Source organism: Conger conger, chromosome 7 (genome assembly GCF_963514075.1).
Source record: "Conger conger chromosome 7, fConCon1.1, whole genome shotgun sequence".
Lineage (NCBI taxonomy): Eukaryota > Metazoa > Chordata > Actinopteri > Anguilliformes > Congridae > Conger > Conger conger.
In genome coordinates, this window is record NC_083766.1 from 55092391 (window position 1) to 55105726 (window position 13336).

The 13336-nt window shown below is 46.6% G+C and overlaps 1 protein-coding gene across 7 annotated transcripts in view; it reads left to right on the forward strand.

The window, feature by feature from the left end:
- LOC133133109 (Friend leukemia integration 1 transcription factor-like) overlaps positions 1–13336 on the forward strand; it is a 37628-nt gene that overhangs the window by 18316 nt on the left and 5976 nt on the right. For all 7 annotated transcript variants that reach the window (XM_061249106.1, XM_061249102.1, XM_061249105.1 and 4 more), the window contains exon 5: positions 5876–5944. In XM_061249106.1, coding sequence (XP_061105090.1) covers positions 5876–5944 — 69 coding nt within the window. The remainder of the gene's footprint in view (positions 1–5875; positions 5945–13336) is intronic.

Sequence of the window (13336 nt, forward strand, 5' to 3'; positions counted from 1 at the left end):
AGGAATTTATCTGCAAATGTTGTGGACCTTTTATTATCATTGGGCATTTTCTTGTGATGTACATCAATGATTTTGTTCTGAAAGAAAAAAGATCTATGGCTGATGCTCTCAATAGGGTCTTTTTTAAGTGGGGGGAATATCCCTGTTTTGCAGAGTGTGTGTCATATGACACTGATGGGTGGAGTTTGTGAAACCATGTTTTGCTCATAGAGACATGTGAGGGTCATGGGTCCATGGGGTCTAAATCAGTGATCTACAGCAACCCTGCTCTACTCACCACTCTTCCACATATTACCTGTAGGAAGGTTGCTCCATGGGTCTGGAGATTTTGAAACAGTCCTCTTCTCTTAGTTCACTAACATTTGAATGCCTCATTACCTAAATGTATGGCCTTATCAGGACTATTATATTAATGCGGCTAACCTGGACTTCCTTGGATTTGGTATTGGTATGTTGGAGACACACTTGGGGGAAGCAGGTTCAGTGTATATTTCAATTGTCACTCATATTCTGTCTACACATGCTGCCCTATCCAGTGCTGGTGTTCTGAGTTATTGGCTTGGTATCACTGGATTTAGATACTATATTTAGAGGTCTAGGTATTTGAGATGATCAGGTGTATCAGTCAAGTCCTTTGAGTTACAGCAGCCGAATGGTTCACACTAAAGAAGACTGAGTCATTCTTAATAGCCGAGAAGCAATTCCTTCAAGTAGCACATCCTGCTTTGGAAAACACCGTTTGAAAAACACCATCACTCACAATACCTTCCAAACTTTCCTCTGTAACTTTCCAAACCTTGTGACATACTGTGAGCTGTCAGAAGGCGGAGCCCCAGAAGAGGGTAGAGACGGCCCTTTCGATTGGCTCCCTAAAGGCAGAGTCTAAGAAGATGCCCTTCGATTGGCTCGCTAAAAGTGACGCTAGGCCCGGTCTTATGGAAAGGAGGACCGTTGCTCAAGGCCAGAGTCGTAAACGGCTGCGACGGGCTCGGCATAATGGGCCCGTTGTGCATTGGACGGGGAGGTCTGCACTCCTGGCGTCGACGCTGGGTATTGGGGAGCCAACTTTTTCATCAGAAGCGGTGGCTGCCTGAGCTTATCCTGGCTTACGGACGGTGTGACAGAGCGTTCAGGCACACAGGCCTTTCTGATTTATCTCCTGTGTGTTTGGGGGGGGGGGGAGATATTTAGGAATCCTCTTATGAGCTTTGGAGCCCTTGCCATGAGAGAGGTCCAAATGCAGCGAAGTCGGTGCGCGAGGAAGCTGAGAGGCTGAGAAGATGGCCGCCCTCTCGACCTGGTCGAGACCGGTACTGGAGGGCCAGTGGCAAGGGGGTCCCCGAAACACTTTTATGGGTTCTACATTCTTAGACACGTCTGACGTGGTCGCTATAACGTGGAGAGAACCTCAGGATTAGATCAGGAACAGCAGCAGAGTGTTGCCTTGCTCTCTCCAGCTGCCTGGTGAAGGACAGGGAGGAAGGGGCGGGGGTTTCTGACTAAGTCGTTCCATCTCTGCTTCTGTGCCCAGGGCGTACTTCTGATGTCCTATTTAGAGCCATGATGACAAACAAGGAAAAGCCCAGCTTGAGTGTTTTCCCATTGCGAGCTTTTCTGAAATGGTTTATAGTGTGCGTATTATGTTATTATATATCGAGGGATTTCAACCTATTCTGATCCAGGGAACCCCACCCCCACTCAAAGGCATCCTACGGACCCCATCATAATTTAAAAAGGTTTTATATTGTGAAATACTTTCCCAGATCTGTGTATACTCGTGGCATATAAAGTCTGACGAGGGACCCCATACAGTACTTTCCACAGACCCCCTGTTGAAAACCAAGTTTATACTTCATACAGTATACTATATTATAGAGATTCAGCATTTTTTGGAAAAATTATAAAAAATGTATTGTGCAGCACTGTGTTAAATTTAAATTGCACTTTTATTTTTGTGTTATTTAAATAAAACTTTGTTTTATATATATGAAAGGTGCAGGAATTAGTATATTTGTCCATATTGTTAATATATTCCAATGCTGTTACGAAAGATTAATTTTGTTTTGCAGCAAGACAGCAGTCAAGTCAGTCAAATGTGTAGTACCCATAAAGCATTGCTTTATTTATTACCACAGCTTCTTTAGACACAGCAGATACTGAACTCCAATGTTCCTTCCTTGCTTCCTGCTTCTTAACAGACAGTTCCCATGTGATATTAAAGGTACTTTCTTTACCATACTAGTGTCTTTAATACCACTTCCATGAACTTTCAGAAAATACATTGCATTATAACATAATAATAATAATAATAATAATAATAATAATAATAATAATAATATAACATACAGGGACCTGGTGGCTTCATTTATTAGCACAAGCACATATTCTTTAGACATGTTCCTGTGGGTTACTTCTTTTACCGTGCTAGTGTCCTTAATAACATGTCCGTGAACTTTCAGAAAATGCATCGCATTATAGCATTTCACATTCGACAGAAGGGAGACAGGGGTTTGGTTTTAAAAATATGGGTATGTGGTTAGTCTGTAGAATCTGTGGTGTAACACTATTTTGTGTTTGATGATGTCACAGTAGTCTCGTCTTCCCACCATTAATGGGAATATCAGTGTTGTGGCGTGTGAGTAAAATTCATGAGTATTAAATGACCAGCTCTGGCACAACTCACAGAGTATTTCTCCATTTTCATGCTGTAATGTGGTGATGGCCCATTCATTGTTCCCACTTAAATGTCTGGCCACATAGCCAGACTTTTTGTGTGGGATTCTGTCAATATGCTTTCAATTTGCGTGCAATTTTATCATTTGTTGGACTTAGTCTGTGGAGGGGAGGACCGGGCTGTTTTCTCAATCATGCGTGTAGATAACAGCGCTCTACGTCCTCTGCTGGGGAGAGCGATAACTGTCCTGGTGCTCTTTAGTGTGACTGAGGAGATTCTCAGGCTCTCAATGGATTCTGCAGACCATATGCATGTGTTCTGAGCCAGACCCCTGCTCCCCCACCTCTCTCTCTCTTTTCCCCCTCTCACTCCCCTTCTCTTAACCCCCTCTCCCTCCTGCTCTCTTTCCCTCTCTCTCTCACCTCTTCTCTCTCTTCCTCTCCCTCTCTCTCTGCCCCCTCTTGCTCTCTTTCCCCCTCTCTCTCACCCCATCTACTTCCCGCTCTCTCTCTCTCCCGCACATCTATTTCTCTCTTACCTCCTCTCCTGCTTTCTCTCCCCCCACATCTATCTCTCTCACTTCCTTTCTTTTTCGCTCTCTCTCTTTCCCCCACTCTCCCCCCTCTCTTTCTCTCCCTTTCTCTCCTGCTTTCTCTCTCTCCCCCACATCTATCTCTCTCACTTCCTCTCCCTCTCTCTCTTTCCCCCTCTCCCCCTCTCTCTCTTTCCCTTTCTCTCCTGCTTTCTCTTCCTTTCTCTTCCTTTCCCTCTATCTTTCTCACTTCCTCTCCCTTCATCTCTCTCTCTCTCTCTCTCTCTCTCTCTCTCTCTCTCTCTCGCTCTCAGTCTAAATGGAGTTCCCTGCTTCAGTCAGATTAACACTCAGGGGAGAGGGCTCTGGAGCTGGGACCCACAGGCAGGTTGTGGATGAGTTGAGGTGGGGTGAGGAGGAATATAAAATATCTGTTGACATTCAAATTAAACCAATTCAAGACCTCACCTGCTACTTGCATCGTGCATGCACGTTTTTGCACAGGTTTACAAAATGACTTCCATGTTTGGACATTCCTCAGATTTTAAAAAGGGTTAGGACAGAGTAAATTGACTCATTATTTGGGTCTTGGGAAGTTGTAAAGTGTTTGGAGCAGAAATTTGAGTCTGGCCTTTGGGTTCACCCTCAGCCCTTACCCAAAGACCTCAAACGCTTGGGCACGGTCCATCCGCGCAGAAACACCACTGAAACAACGCTAAGACTCACTCCCTGAAACTCAGCACGGCTTTCTGTCAATATTTGTGCTTGAGGTTGAGGGTGAAACTTTTTTTAAATTCCATAAACAAAACCTGTAGAAATTGCAAAGGAAAATATTCCTGAGTGGCCCGGTACAGCCTGTGACAATGAGAAGCTGAAACAGGGCGGTACGGCTTGATGTCTGCTTTCAATTCAGAAGACCGTCACAAAGTCGCTCGACAGAGCAACAGAAGGGGGGAAAAAAAGAAAGATTTCTGTTTTGAGCTCGTTCTCTGGAAGCAAATGAATTCGCGGCAAACTGCCGAACCTCCTTCTGTGGACGTGCTGCCGTTTACCGTCTACCCCTCTTCCCCGGCCTACATCTGGCACATGGCTGCCAAGCGGTCGTTCTCGGTGGGAAGCGGTCGCGGAAGGGTTAACCGCTCGCTTGTGAAGGGCGACTGGGCCAGTCTGTAAGAGTGGTTCTGTGCCGTGAGACGGTTGAGCGGCGGGTAGGGACCGCGACCGGCACAATGGCCTCCCTGTTCGGCTGCCGCAGGCTAGGAGTGGACCGCAAGTCTGGAGGGGGTTTTAAAAATATGAGTGCAGTATAACCCCCCTCCACCTCACTCTACACCCCCACCCATCCCCCAACACAAACAGCCATTCCGTGGAACAGCCCCTCTCCTTCTCATTCAACCGCTTCTCTCCCTCGCTCCGAACGAACTAAAGCCATTCTGTTTTCTCGAAATAACATCACGTCCAGCCACGTTATTGCCCACCGCCCCTCTCAGAAAAGGCTGTTCCTTCACCCCAGAAAGTCAGCTTTGCTAAACGCTCATGTTTCCCTCTGTCTTCAGAGCGTGGCGTTGAGCCTTTTCGCTTCTCTCTCCTCTGCTTTTCCTGGTATTTTCCCACTTCTTCCTTTTTGTTCATACAGGAAAATAATAACTGGTCACAACGACAGAATACATGGCTGTCCTCTTGAGGCAGACTAAAAAGAAACACCTCTTCAGAAAGAGGCTTGTATTAACAAAGCGTCTCAGCGTAGCAGAGCTGATCTGGGATCTGCTCAACCTTTCGGCTCAAGATAGATAAGGGTCAGATGTTGACAAGGGAAGGCTGAACCTAGATCAGTAGTGCTACCCAGTGGCACTTTGTGAACTCCTTCATCTTTGTTCCAAGTATAGCATTTGATACTTTAATTATGTTGCACATACACTCAATTAGCCTACGATTAGCGTTAGCCAAGTCTGGTGTCTTCTGTTACTCATATAAATCAGTTGAATGCACTTACTGTATGTTCACGTACATTGTGAGTCGCTCCGAGGGTGAGAGTGTGTTAAATGAATGTAATGTGATGTCACATCTCTGTTCGGTTTGACTGGAGGCCGCTTAATTTACTCCGAAGAATGGGTCCATCCATTTTGACGGTTTAATTGCCTTGATTAATGTCTCAATCTTTTAATTAAGCACATTTCTGTGCAAGGAGGACTGTATCTCTTCAATGTGACTTCACAATAAAAAGGTGTTTATTAGCAAAAGCAATTACGCTCAGACAATTACAGTCTCGTAAAGTCACGGTCACAAGCTAAATGGGTGTTATATTCAGGGATCATAGAGCTGGGGACTCGGGGGCTATGTAATGGATTGTAAATGAAATGTACCTGAAAATAATCAGAGATAAATCCTCAGATCAAATTTAACTCCTGTGGGTGCCATCTTCTGGCTTCATTTCATCTGTGCGATTTGCTTACTGCCACTTTACACAATAGCCCTTTAAATAAAAGAATATTGTTTCAGTATGTTTGACAAATTATTGGTAGTATTATTAGTATTGCTGGCAGTCAAGATTACAGATTGAGAGAGAGAGAGAGACAGAGAGAGAGAGAGAGAGAGAGACAGTCTAGAAGACGTCAAGTCTAGCTAGTGTATTTGTCAAGATCTTAACCCAGTTGTGCCTCTACCCACAGGTAGTTCAACGTTATCATACAGCGCTCCATCTCACACAGAGCAGTCTCCTCGCCTGCCAGCCAAAGAAGGTAGGAAACGCCATTTTGTTTCCTGTGTGTTTCTCTGACTATGGGGTCTTTTCACAGGGCTTTCTCTGTTTTTCCATAATATGTTTTATAGCCACAGAAAATGTTTTGGATGAGCGTGTGCCTTTATGGGAACTGTCTGTTCAATCCAACTGCAATGCGAAAAGGGATCAGCAATGCTGAAGAATCTGTGCGAAATTTTGCCAATTTTCTGCTATGATGAGCACAGACCTTTCCACGTGTTTAATGCGCTGAATAGGAGAGATTGATAAATGAGGAATATTTTAGCATGGGAGGCAATATTTCAGAAATTAACACAGTCCCCTGAGCAGTTTATCAGAAAAAGATGAGCAGGCAAAGTTCCTCAAATCTTACTGGGAAAAATCAGCCGTGCCGAGCTTGGGACTCTGAGCTTTGCTTTTCATCCAGAGATGCAGAAGCCAAGTCGAACGGCCACAGATACAACCGTAGAGACAGAAAGAGCCAGGTGTCTCCGTTGTAAGAATGGTAATGACACAGGTCATTGTTTTCCCCCATTGACACTATTCAGGCTAGAACAGCTGAAGGCGAGAGGTTTTAGTACCTCTGTTCTGTACCTCCGCTTTAGAATTCAGTTCAAAGCCTTATCAGAGGAGCAGCCTCAGCCGCCTCTTCTAAACCAGGTTAAGACTTAAGACATGAGACTTAAGACTAATTCTCCTGTGCCTAATCCCCTGATTCTTTGTCTTCGTTTGAACCTTCTTGTAAAGCAGTAGTATCACTCTGTGGTCTGTGTGTGCCCTGCTGACCTTAGTTGTGTGTAAAACCATGGGCATTATCCAGACTAATAGCAGATGAACACTTCTCCTGGAGGTTGGGGAGGGAGCCCCGTGTTTGGAAGGCGATTGTCTGTCGAGACCTCTGCACGAGGGGCAGGTGTAGTTGGACACAAAAGAGTCCGGGGCACGTGTGCCTTTGTTTTCCCAAATTTTATTCAAGTGGAGGGTGGTGTGGAGAGGATGTAGGGAGAAACAGGAAGTGGCCTCTTACGAATCTAATCCAGAGAGAGGTGGTCTCTGTTTGTGTGTGTGTGTGTGTGTGTGTGTGTGTGTGAGAGAGTGTGTGTGTGTGTGTGTGTGTGTGTGCGTGTGAGAGAGTGTGTGTGTGTGTGTGTGTGTGCGTGTGCATATGTGGATATGAGTTTGTGTGTGTGCGTGCAAGAGCATATGCATGCGTGCGCATATGTGTGTGTGGTGTGTGTGTTTATGTATGTGTGTGCATGTGTGTATATGTGTGTGTGTGTGCCTGTGTGTGAACATGTGGGTGTGTATGTATATGCCTGTGTGTGAGAATGTGTGTGTGTGCTTGTGTGTGAATATGAATGTGTGTATATGTATATGCCTGTGTGTGTGTGTTTGCCTGTGTGTGAATGTGTGTGTCTGTGTGTGTGTATGTATATGCCTGTGTTTGTGCCTGTGTGTGAGCGTGTGTGTTTGTGTGCCTGTGTGTGAACATGCATATGTGTGTGTGTATTTATATGCCTGTGTGTGTGTGTGTGTGTGTGTGTTTGCCTGTGTGTGAACATGCATATGTGTGTGTATTTATATGCCTGTGTGTGTGTGTGTGTTTGCCTGTGTGTGAATATGTGTGTGTATGTGTGTGTGTGTGTGTTTGCCTGTGTGTGAATATGTGTGTATGTGTGTGTGCGTGTGTGTGTGTGTGTGTGTGTTTGCCTGTGTGTGAATATGTGTGTGTGTGTGTGTGTTTGCCTGTGTGTGAATGTATGTGTGTGTGTGTGCCTGTGTGTGTGTGTGTGTGTGTGTTTGCCTGTGTGTGTGTGTGTGTGTGTGTTTGCCTGTGTGTGAATATGTGTGTGTGTGTGTGTGTGTGTGTGTGTGTGTGTGTGTGTGTGTGTGTGTGTGTGAATATGTGTGTATGTGTGTGTGCGTGTGTGTGTGTGTGTGTGATAGAGCGTATGTATGTTTTGTCTGGAGCACATCTGGAGCAGGGCTGTAATAACAGTGATAGCCCAGGGTGTGGGAGAGGTGAGCCGAGAGGAAAGCCCATAATGATAAGAACCCGGCTCCTATCGGCCCCAGACAGCTTCCTGGGGCCCTGGCACTGGCTCCCATTTAACTCAATTATCCCTGCGTCCACGGCTGTGCAGCTAATCTCAGCCTAGCCCTTAGCGCTAGTTGTGAGAGCGATTCCATTAGCATTGTGCTAACCACAGCCTAGCCCTCAGCACTAGCGGTGTGATAGATTCCATTAGCACTGTGCTAATGCCAGCCTAGTGTTCAGAGCTAGTTGTGAGAGCGATTCCATTATCATTGTGCTAACCACAGCCTAGCCCTCAGCACTAGCGGTGTGATAGATTCCATTAGCACTGTGCTAATGCCAGCCTAGTGTTCAGAGCTAGTTGTGAGAGAGATTCCATTAGCATTGTGCAAATCTCACCCTAGCTCTTAGTGGTGGCTGTGAGACTCCATTAGCACTGCCACAGGTGAACCCAGCTCCTTCCGAACTGCTCTCGGCCCCTCAGTACTGCTACTAATGGAGCTAGCCCGCCTCCTCCAGGTCTGGTAAATAATAACACAGCTCACACCATTAACAGGGGATTGCAGGCGGGAAACTCAAAAGCACTCAACATATATGCTTCTGACATTCAACTGAGGACTGCTCTACTTGCAGCAGTTTAATTGTCCTACAGTTTTTAATACTGCGTGTCTAAATAATATTACAGTACGCATTCATATTGATTTACTAGTCTGGCTCTCTGTGCTGTAATTCCACATTAAATATGTTCTTCACAGGCACAATGAATATATCAAACTCTGCTTGGGATGACTATTTCTGACAGGCAAAATCGGTAATATATTACAGTTATGCTGAATGTAGAAACAGGGAATTAAATATGTGTGTGCGTAACAGGTAACTGTGACAGATTGTAACTGTGAGATTTAACACATAAACTTTGAACAGCGACAGGCGGAGATGCTGAAAATCAGGGTTCATATTGTCCCTGCTTAGATTTTCCACCATTTTGAACGGCGAGTTCAGAGCCTGGCCTCTCCTCTGCGAATCTCTTTTCGGCGGTAGCGGAAGATGTGTTGTTGTAGATGTGCAGCTCTGCCTCGTACCAGATTCCAGCTCATTGACTCCGATAGCTTTATTAGCCCTCGGTGGCTAATCCCTCAGCCTTCGCCGTGCTTTCGGCCTCCCACGTCAGGCTGTGATATACGGTGGTCCTGCCTATGAAGTCGAGTATGAGCTATGCATCCAGAACAGCAGTGGAAACATAGGCGGTGTTTACGCTCTAATGTCTTATAGCGTGTAGCTACGTAGCAGAGTGGCTCCCCCATGAAGGACTTTCCAGAACATTCCGGGCCTCTCCGTTTTCCCGGCATGCGAACTGAGCTGGACCCTATCCCGTGTTTTCCGTTGTCCCGTAACCCCCCTCCCCCCTGTTCCACGCGCCCCAGAGCCCGTCACACACAGCTCTTTCTGTCTCCCATGGGCCTCAGCTTTGGGCCGCCCTCCTTCGCCGCGTCGGGGATCGCCCGTCGATCTAACGCGCCGCCCGGTGTTGTTTCAGATGTGTCCCCGTGACAACAGACAGCCAGCAGGGCCGCAAACGCCCCTGTCTGAGCACTCCCTACTCCCACCATGGCTGTGAAGCTGTATCACACTCTCACAAATAAAGTATACACTCTCAGAAGTAAAGTGACAGTGGAGGAACCTCTTTGCTCTTCGAGGAGCAAATGTACCCTGAAAGTACAGTAATATCGTGTACACATGAGTACATTTTCCAAGCAAGACATATATACCTATATCGTACCGCCACAGCAACAAGCACCTTTTTAGGCACGTTTCGTACCTTTGTTCCTGAGAGTGTATGATTGGGCTTTTCTTTTGACCTACCCTACCCCCCAAAAAACAGAGCCTCTCTCCTCACCCCCCCTGCCCCCTGCCCCCCGGGTGTGTGACCCCTGCCACCCCCAGATTGGGGGCAGTGCCCGTGTGTTTTTTCGGCAGAGTAGAAACAGAAGGGGAAGGGGGCCGCTGAAACAAAGAGGGGGCTGTCTGCCGACGAGGGCCGGGCAGGAAACCCAAATCTCCCAGGACCCCGCCAGCCACCGCCGCCCGCACCCCCCCCGCTCACACACACACACACACACACACACCCTCACACACACACACACACACCGCCCGCACCACCCACACACACACACACACACACTCACACACACTCACACACACACACACCCTCACACACACACACACACACACACCCTCACACACACACACACACACACACCCTCACACACACACACACACACACACTCACACACACACACACACACTCACACACACACACTCACACACTCACACACACACACACACACACTCACACACACACACACACACTCACACACACACACCGCCCGCACCACTCACACACCGCCCGCACCACTCACACATACACACACTCACACACACTCACACACACACACACCCTCACACACACACACACACCACCTGCACCACTCACACACACTCACACACACACACACACACACACCCTCACACTCACACACACACCGCCCGCACCACTCACACGTACACACACTCACACACACTCACACACACACACCGCTCGCACCACACACACTCACACACACTCACACACACACACCGCCCGCACCACACACACTCACACACACTCACACACACACACCGCCCGCACCACACACACTCACACACACTCACACACACACACACCGTCCGCACCACTCACACATACACACACTCACACACACTCGCACACACATACCGCCCACCCCCCCCACACACACACACTGCCCGCACCCCCCCACACACACACACACACACCGCCAGCACCCCCTCACACATACACGGCTCGCACCCCCCCTCACACACACACACACACACACACACACACAGACACACCGCCCGCACCTCCTCACACACACTCACACACACACACACACACACACACCACCCGCACCCTCCCCACACACACACACACACACACCCGGCCCACCCCAGATTGGAGCTGACAGGTTGAGCTTCGCTCTGACCGTCCGCCCCACCCCCCCCTCCAGGGACGCCCCCCAATTCCTCCACCAGCCCCCCAAAAAAAGCACACACACACACGGCACGGCGCCTTCCAGCAGACCTGACAGCACAGGACTGAAGAAAAGTAAAAAAAGAGTGAAACGGAGACCGGGGGGAATGGAAGCAGTAAAAAGCAGAACTTTCAGGAGTATGACTCATAAAAAAGGAAGGAATTAAAGAATTCCTCCTGAGCTAATCTTGACAGTAGTTTTATCATCTGCGCCGTTGTGCTGATGGTGAAGATTCAAGGTTATTTTATTACCCGTACTTAGACTCAGTGATCACTTTATTAGGTACAACTGTACACCAGCTTGTTAATGCAAATATTTAATCAGCCAATCATGTAGCAGCAGCTAAATGCATAAAAGCATGCAGACGTGGTCAAGAGGTTCAGCTGTTTTTCAGACCAAACGTCAGAACGGGGAAGAAATGTGATCCAAGTATATTGGAGTTGCTGCGCATAGACATTTGTGTTTCACTTTACACAGACTGGCCCAGCGTTGTGTTGTAGGTAGTTGGATGCTACAGGTTGCTATCAGACTTTGGTGTTTGCATTACTGTTGTGTATTCTATAACTGTATGTGCATTGTCCTCATTGCCTCTGCCAGTTAAGTCATTTTGAATAATAAATGATATGAATTGTTGTGTGACTGCGTTATCGGCCGTAAAATATTAAAAGCCCAGCGAAGAGCAATTTTTGGGATTGATCTGCTGCTAGCTTTCCTCTTATCTTCTTCTCTTGTTCTCATCTTTCAGGCCTTATTAATGGAATAAATGTCATGTGCTTTCATTATCTCAGGGTACTTCAGCTGGTTTAACTTTCCATTTTAGATTGCACTTTTCTTTTCAATTATAAAATTGAAACTTTTTATTCACCCCATTGGCTATACATAAAGAACTCTACAGAGCAAAGCATGTCAGGTATTACCCTAATTTAAAACCCGTATTTAATAATAGGCTTGAAATGATACTTTTAATATTGAACCGTTCTTTCATGTCATATATATGTTCACCAGAAGGGGGCAGTGTGGTGCTGTGCGTAGACTGTAGTGGAGTCATTGCCGAAAGTGAGTTTCAGCCTGAGGGCAGTTACACACAGAAGCTTCAGTGGCACAGATAAATAGACAGGCCGTCCTGTGTGTAGGTGTGTAGACTGTTCTGGGATCAGCTGTACCTTACACTTCCTGGCTGTCTCATACTGTCGTGCAGGGTACACACAGGTGTGTATACTGACCTGGAGTCAGGTGCATGTGAGAATACCTGTGTGCCTGATACTGCTTCTGAGGCTGATCCAAACACAGTAAAATGTCCAGTGTTAATTCAACTCTAACAGAATACATTTGAGTCAAATAGATCAGCCACAACAGTAAAACCACCTGGTTAAACTGTTTTTTTCATGATTAAAAGTGCTTTAAACTGTACCTTAAACTTTAAACCTCCCAATGAGCTTACAAGATTTCCATTTTCATTTCAAATGTAAACTTTTGAATGCAATTCCCTTATGATTATCTGCTTATATAAGTAAACATTTCGTATCGTGAAATATTAAGTGTTTTTAGACAAGTTTATACAGTTTGAAGCATTTTTAATCATGGAAAAACTGGTTTGAGCAGGTGGTTTGAATGCTGTGGCTGATCGGTGTATGTACTCTGTGAGAGCTGGTTTAACACGGTGTTGAGCGGTGTATGTACTCTGTGAGAGCTGGTTTAACACGGTGTTAAGCGGTGTATGTACTCTGTGAGAGCTGGTTTAACACGGTGTTAAGCGGTGTATGTACTCTGTGAGAGCTGGTTTAACATGGTGTTAAGCGGTGTATGTACTCTGTGAGAGCTGGTTTAACACGGTGTTAAGCGATGTATGTACTCAGAGAGAGCTGGTTTAACACGGTGTTAAGCGGTGTATGTACTCTGTGAGAGCTGGTTTAACATGGTGTTAAGCGGTGTATGTACTCTGTGAGAGCTGGTTTAACACGGTGTTAAGCAGTGTATGTACTCTGTGAGGGCTGGTTTAACACGGTGTTAAGTGGTGTATGTACTCAGAGAGAGCTGGTTTAACACGGTGTTAAGCGGTGTATGTACTCTGTGAGGGCTGGTTTAACACGGTGTTAAGCGGTGTATGTACTCTGTGAGAGCTGGTTTAACACGGTGTTAAGCGGTGTATGTACTCTGTGAGAGCTGGTTTAACGCGGTGTTAAGCGGTGTATGTACTCAGAGAGAGCTGGTTGAACACGGTGTTAAGCGGTGTATGTACTCTGTGAGAGCTGGTTTAACACGGTGT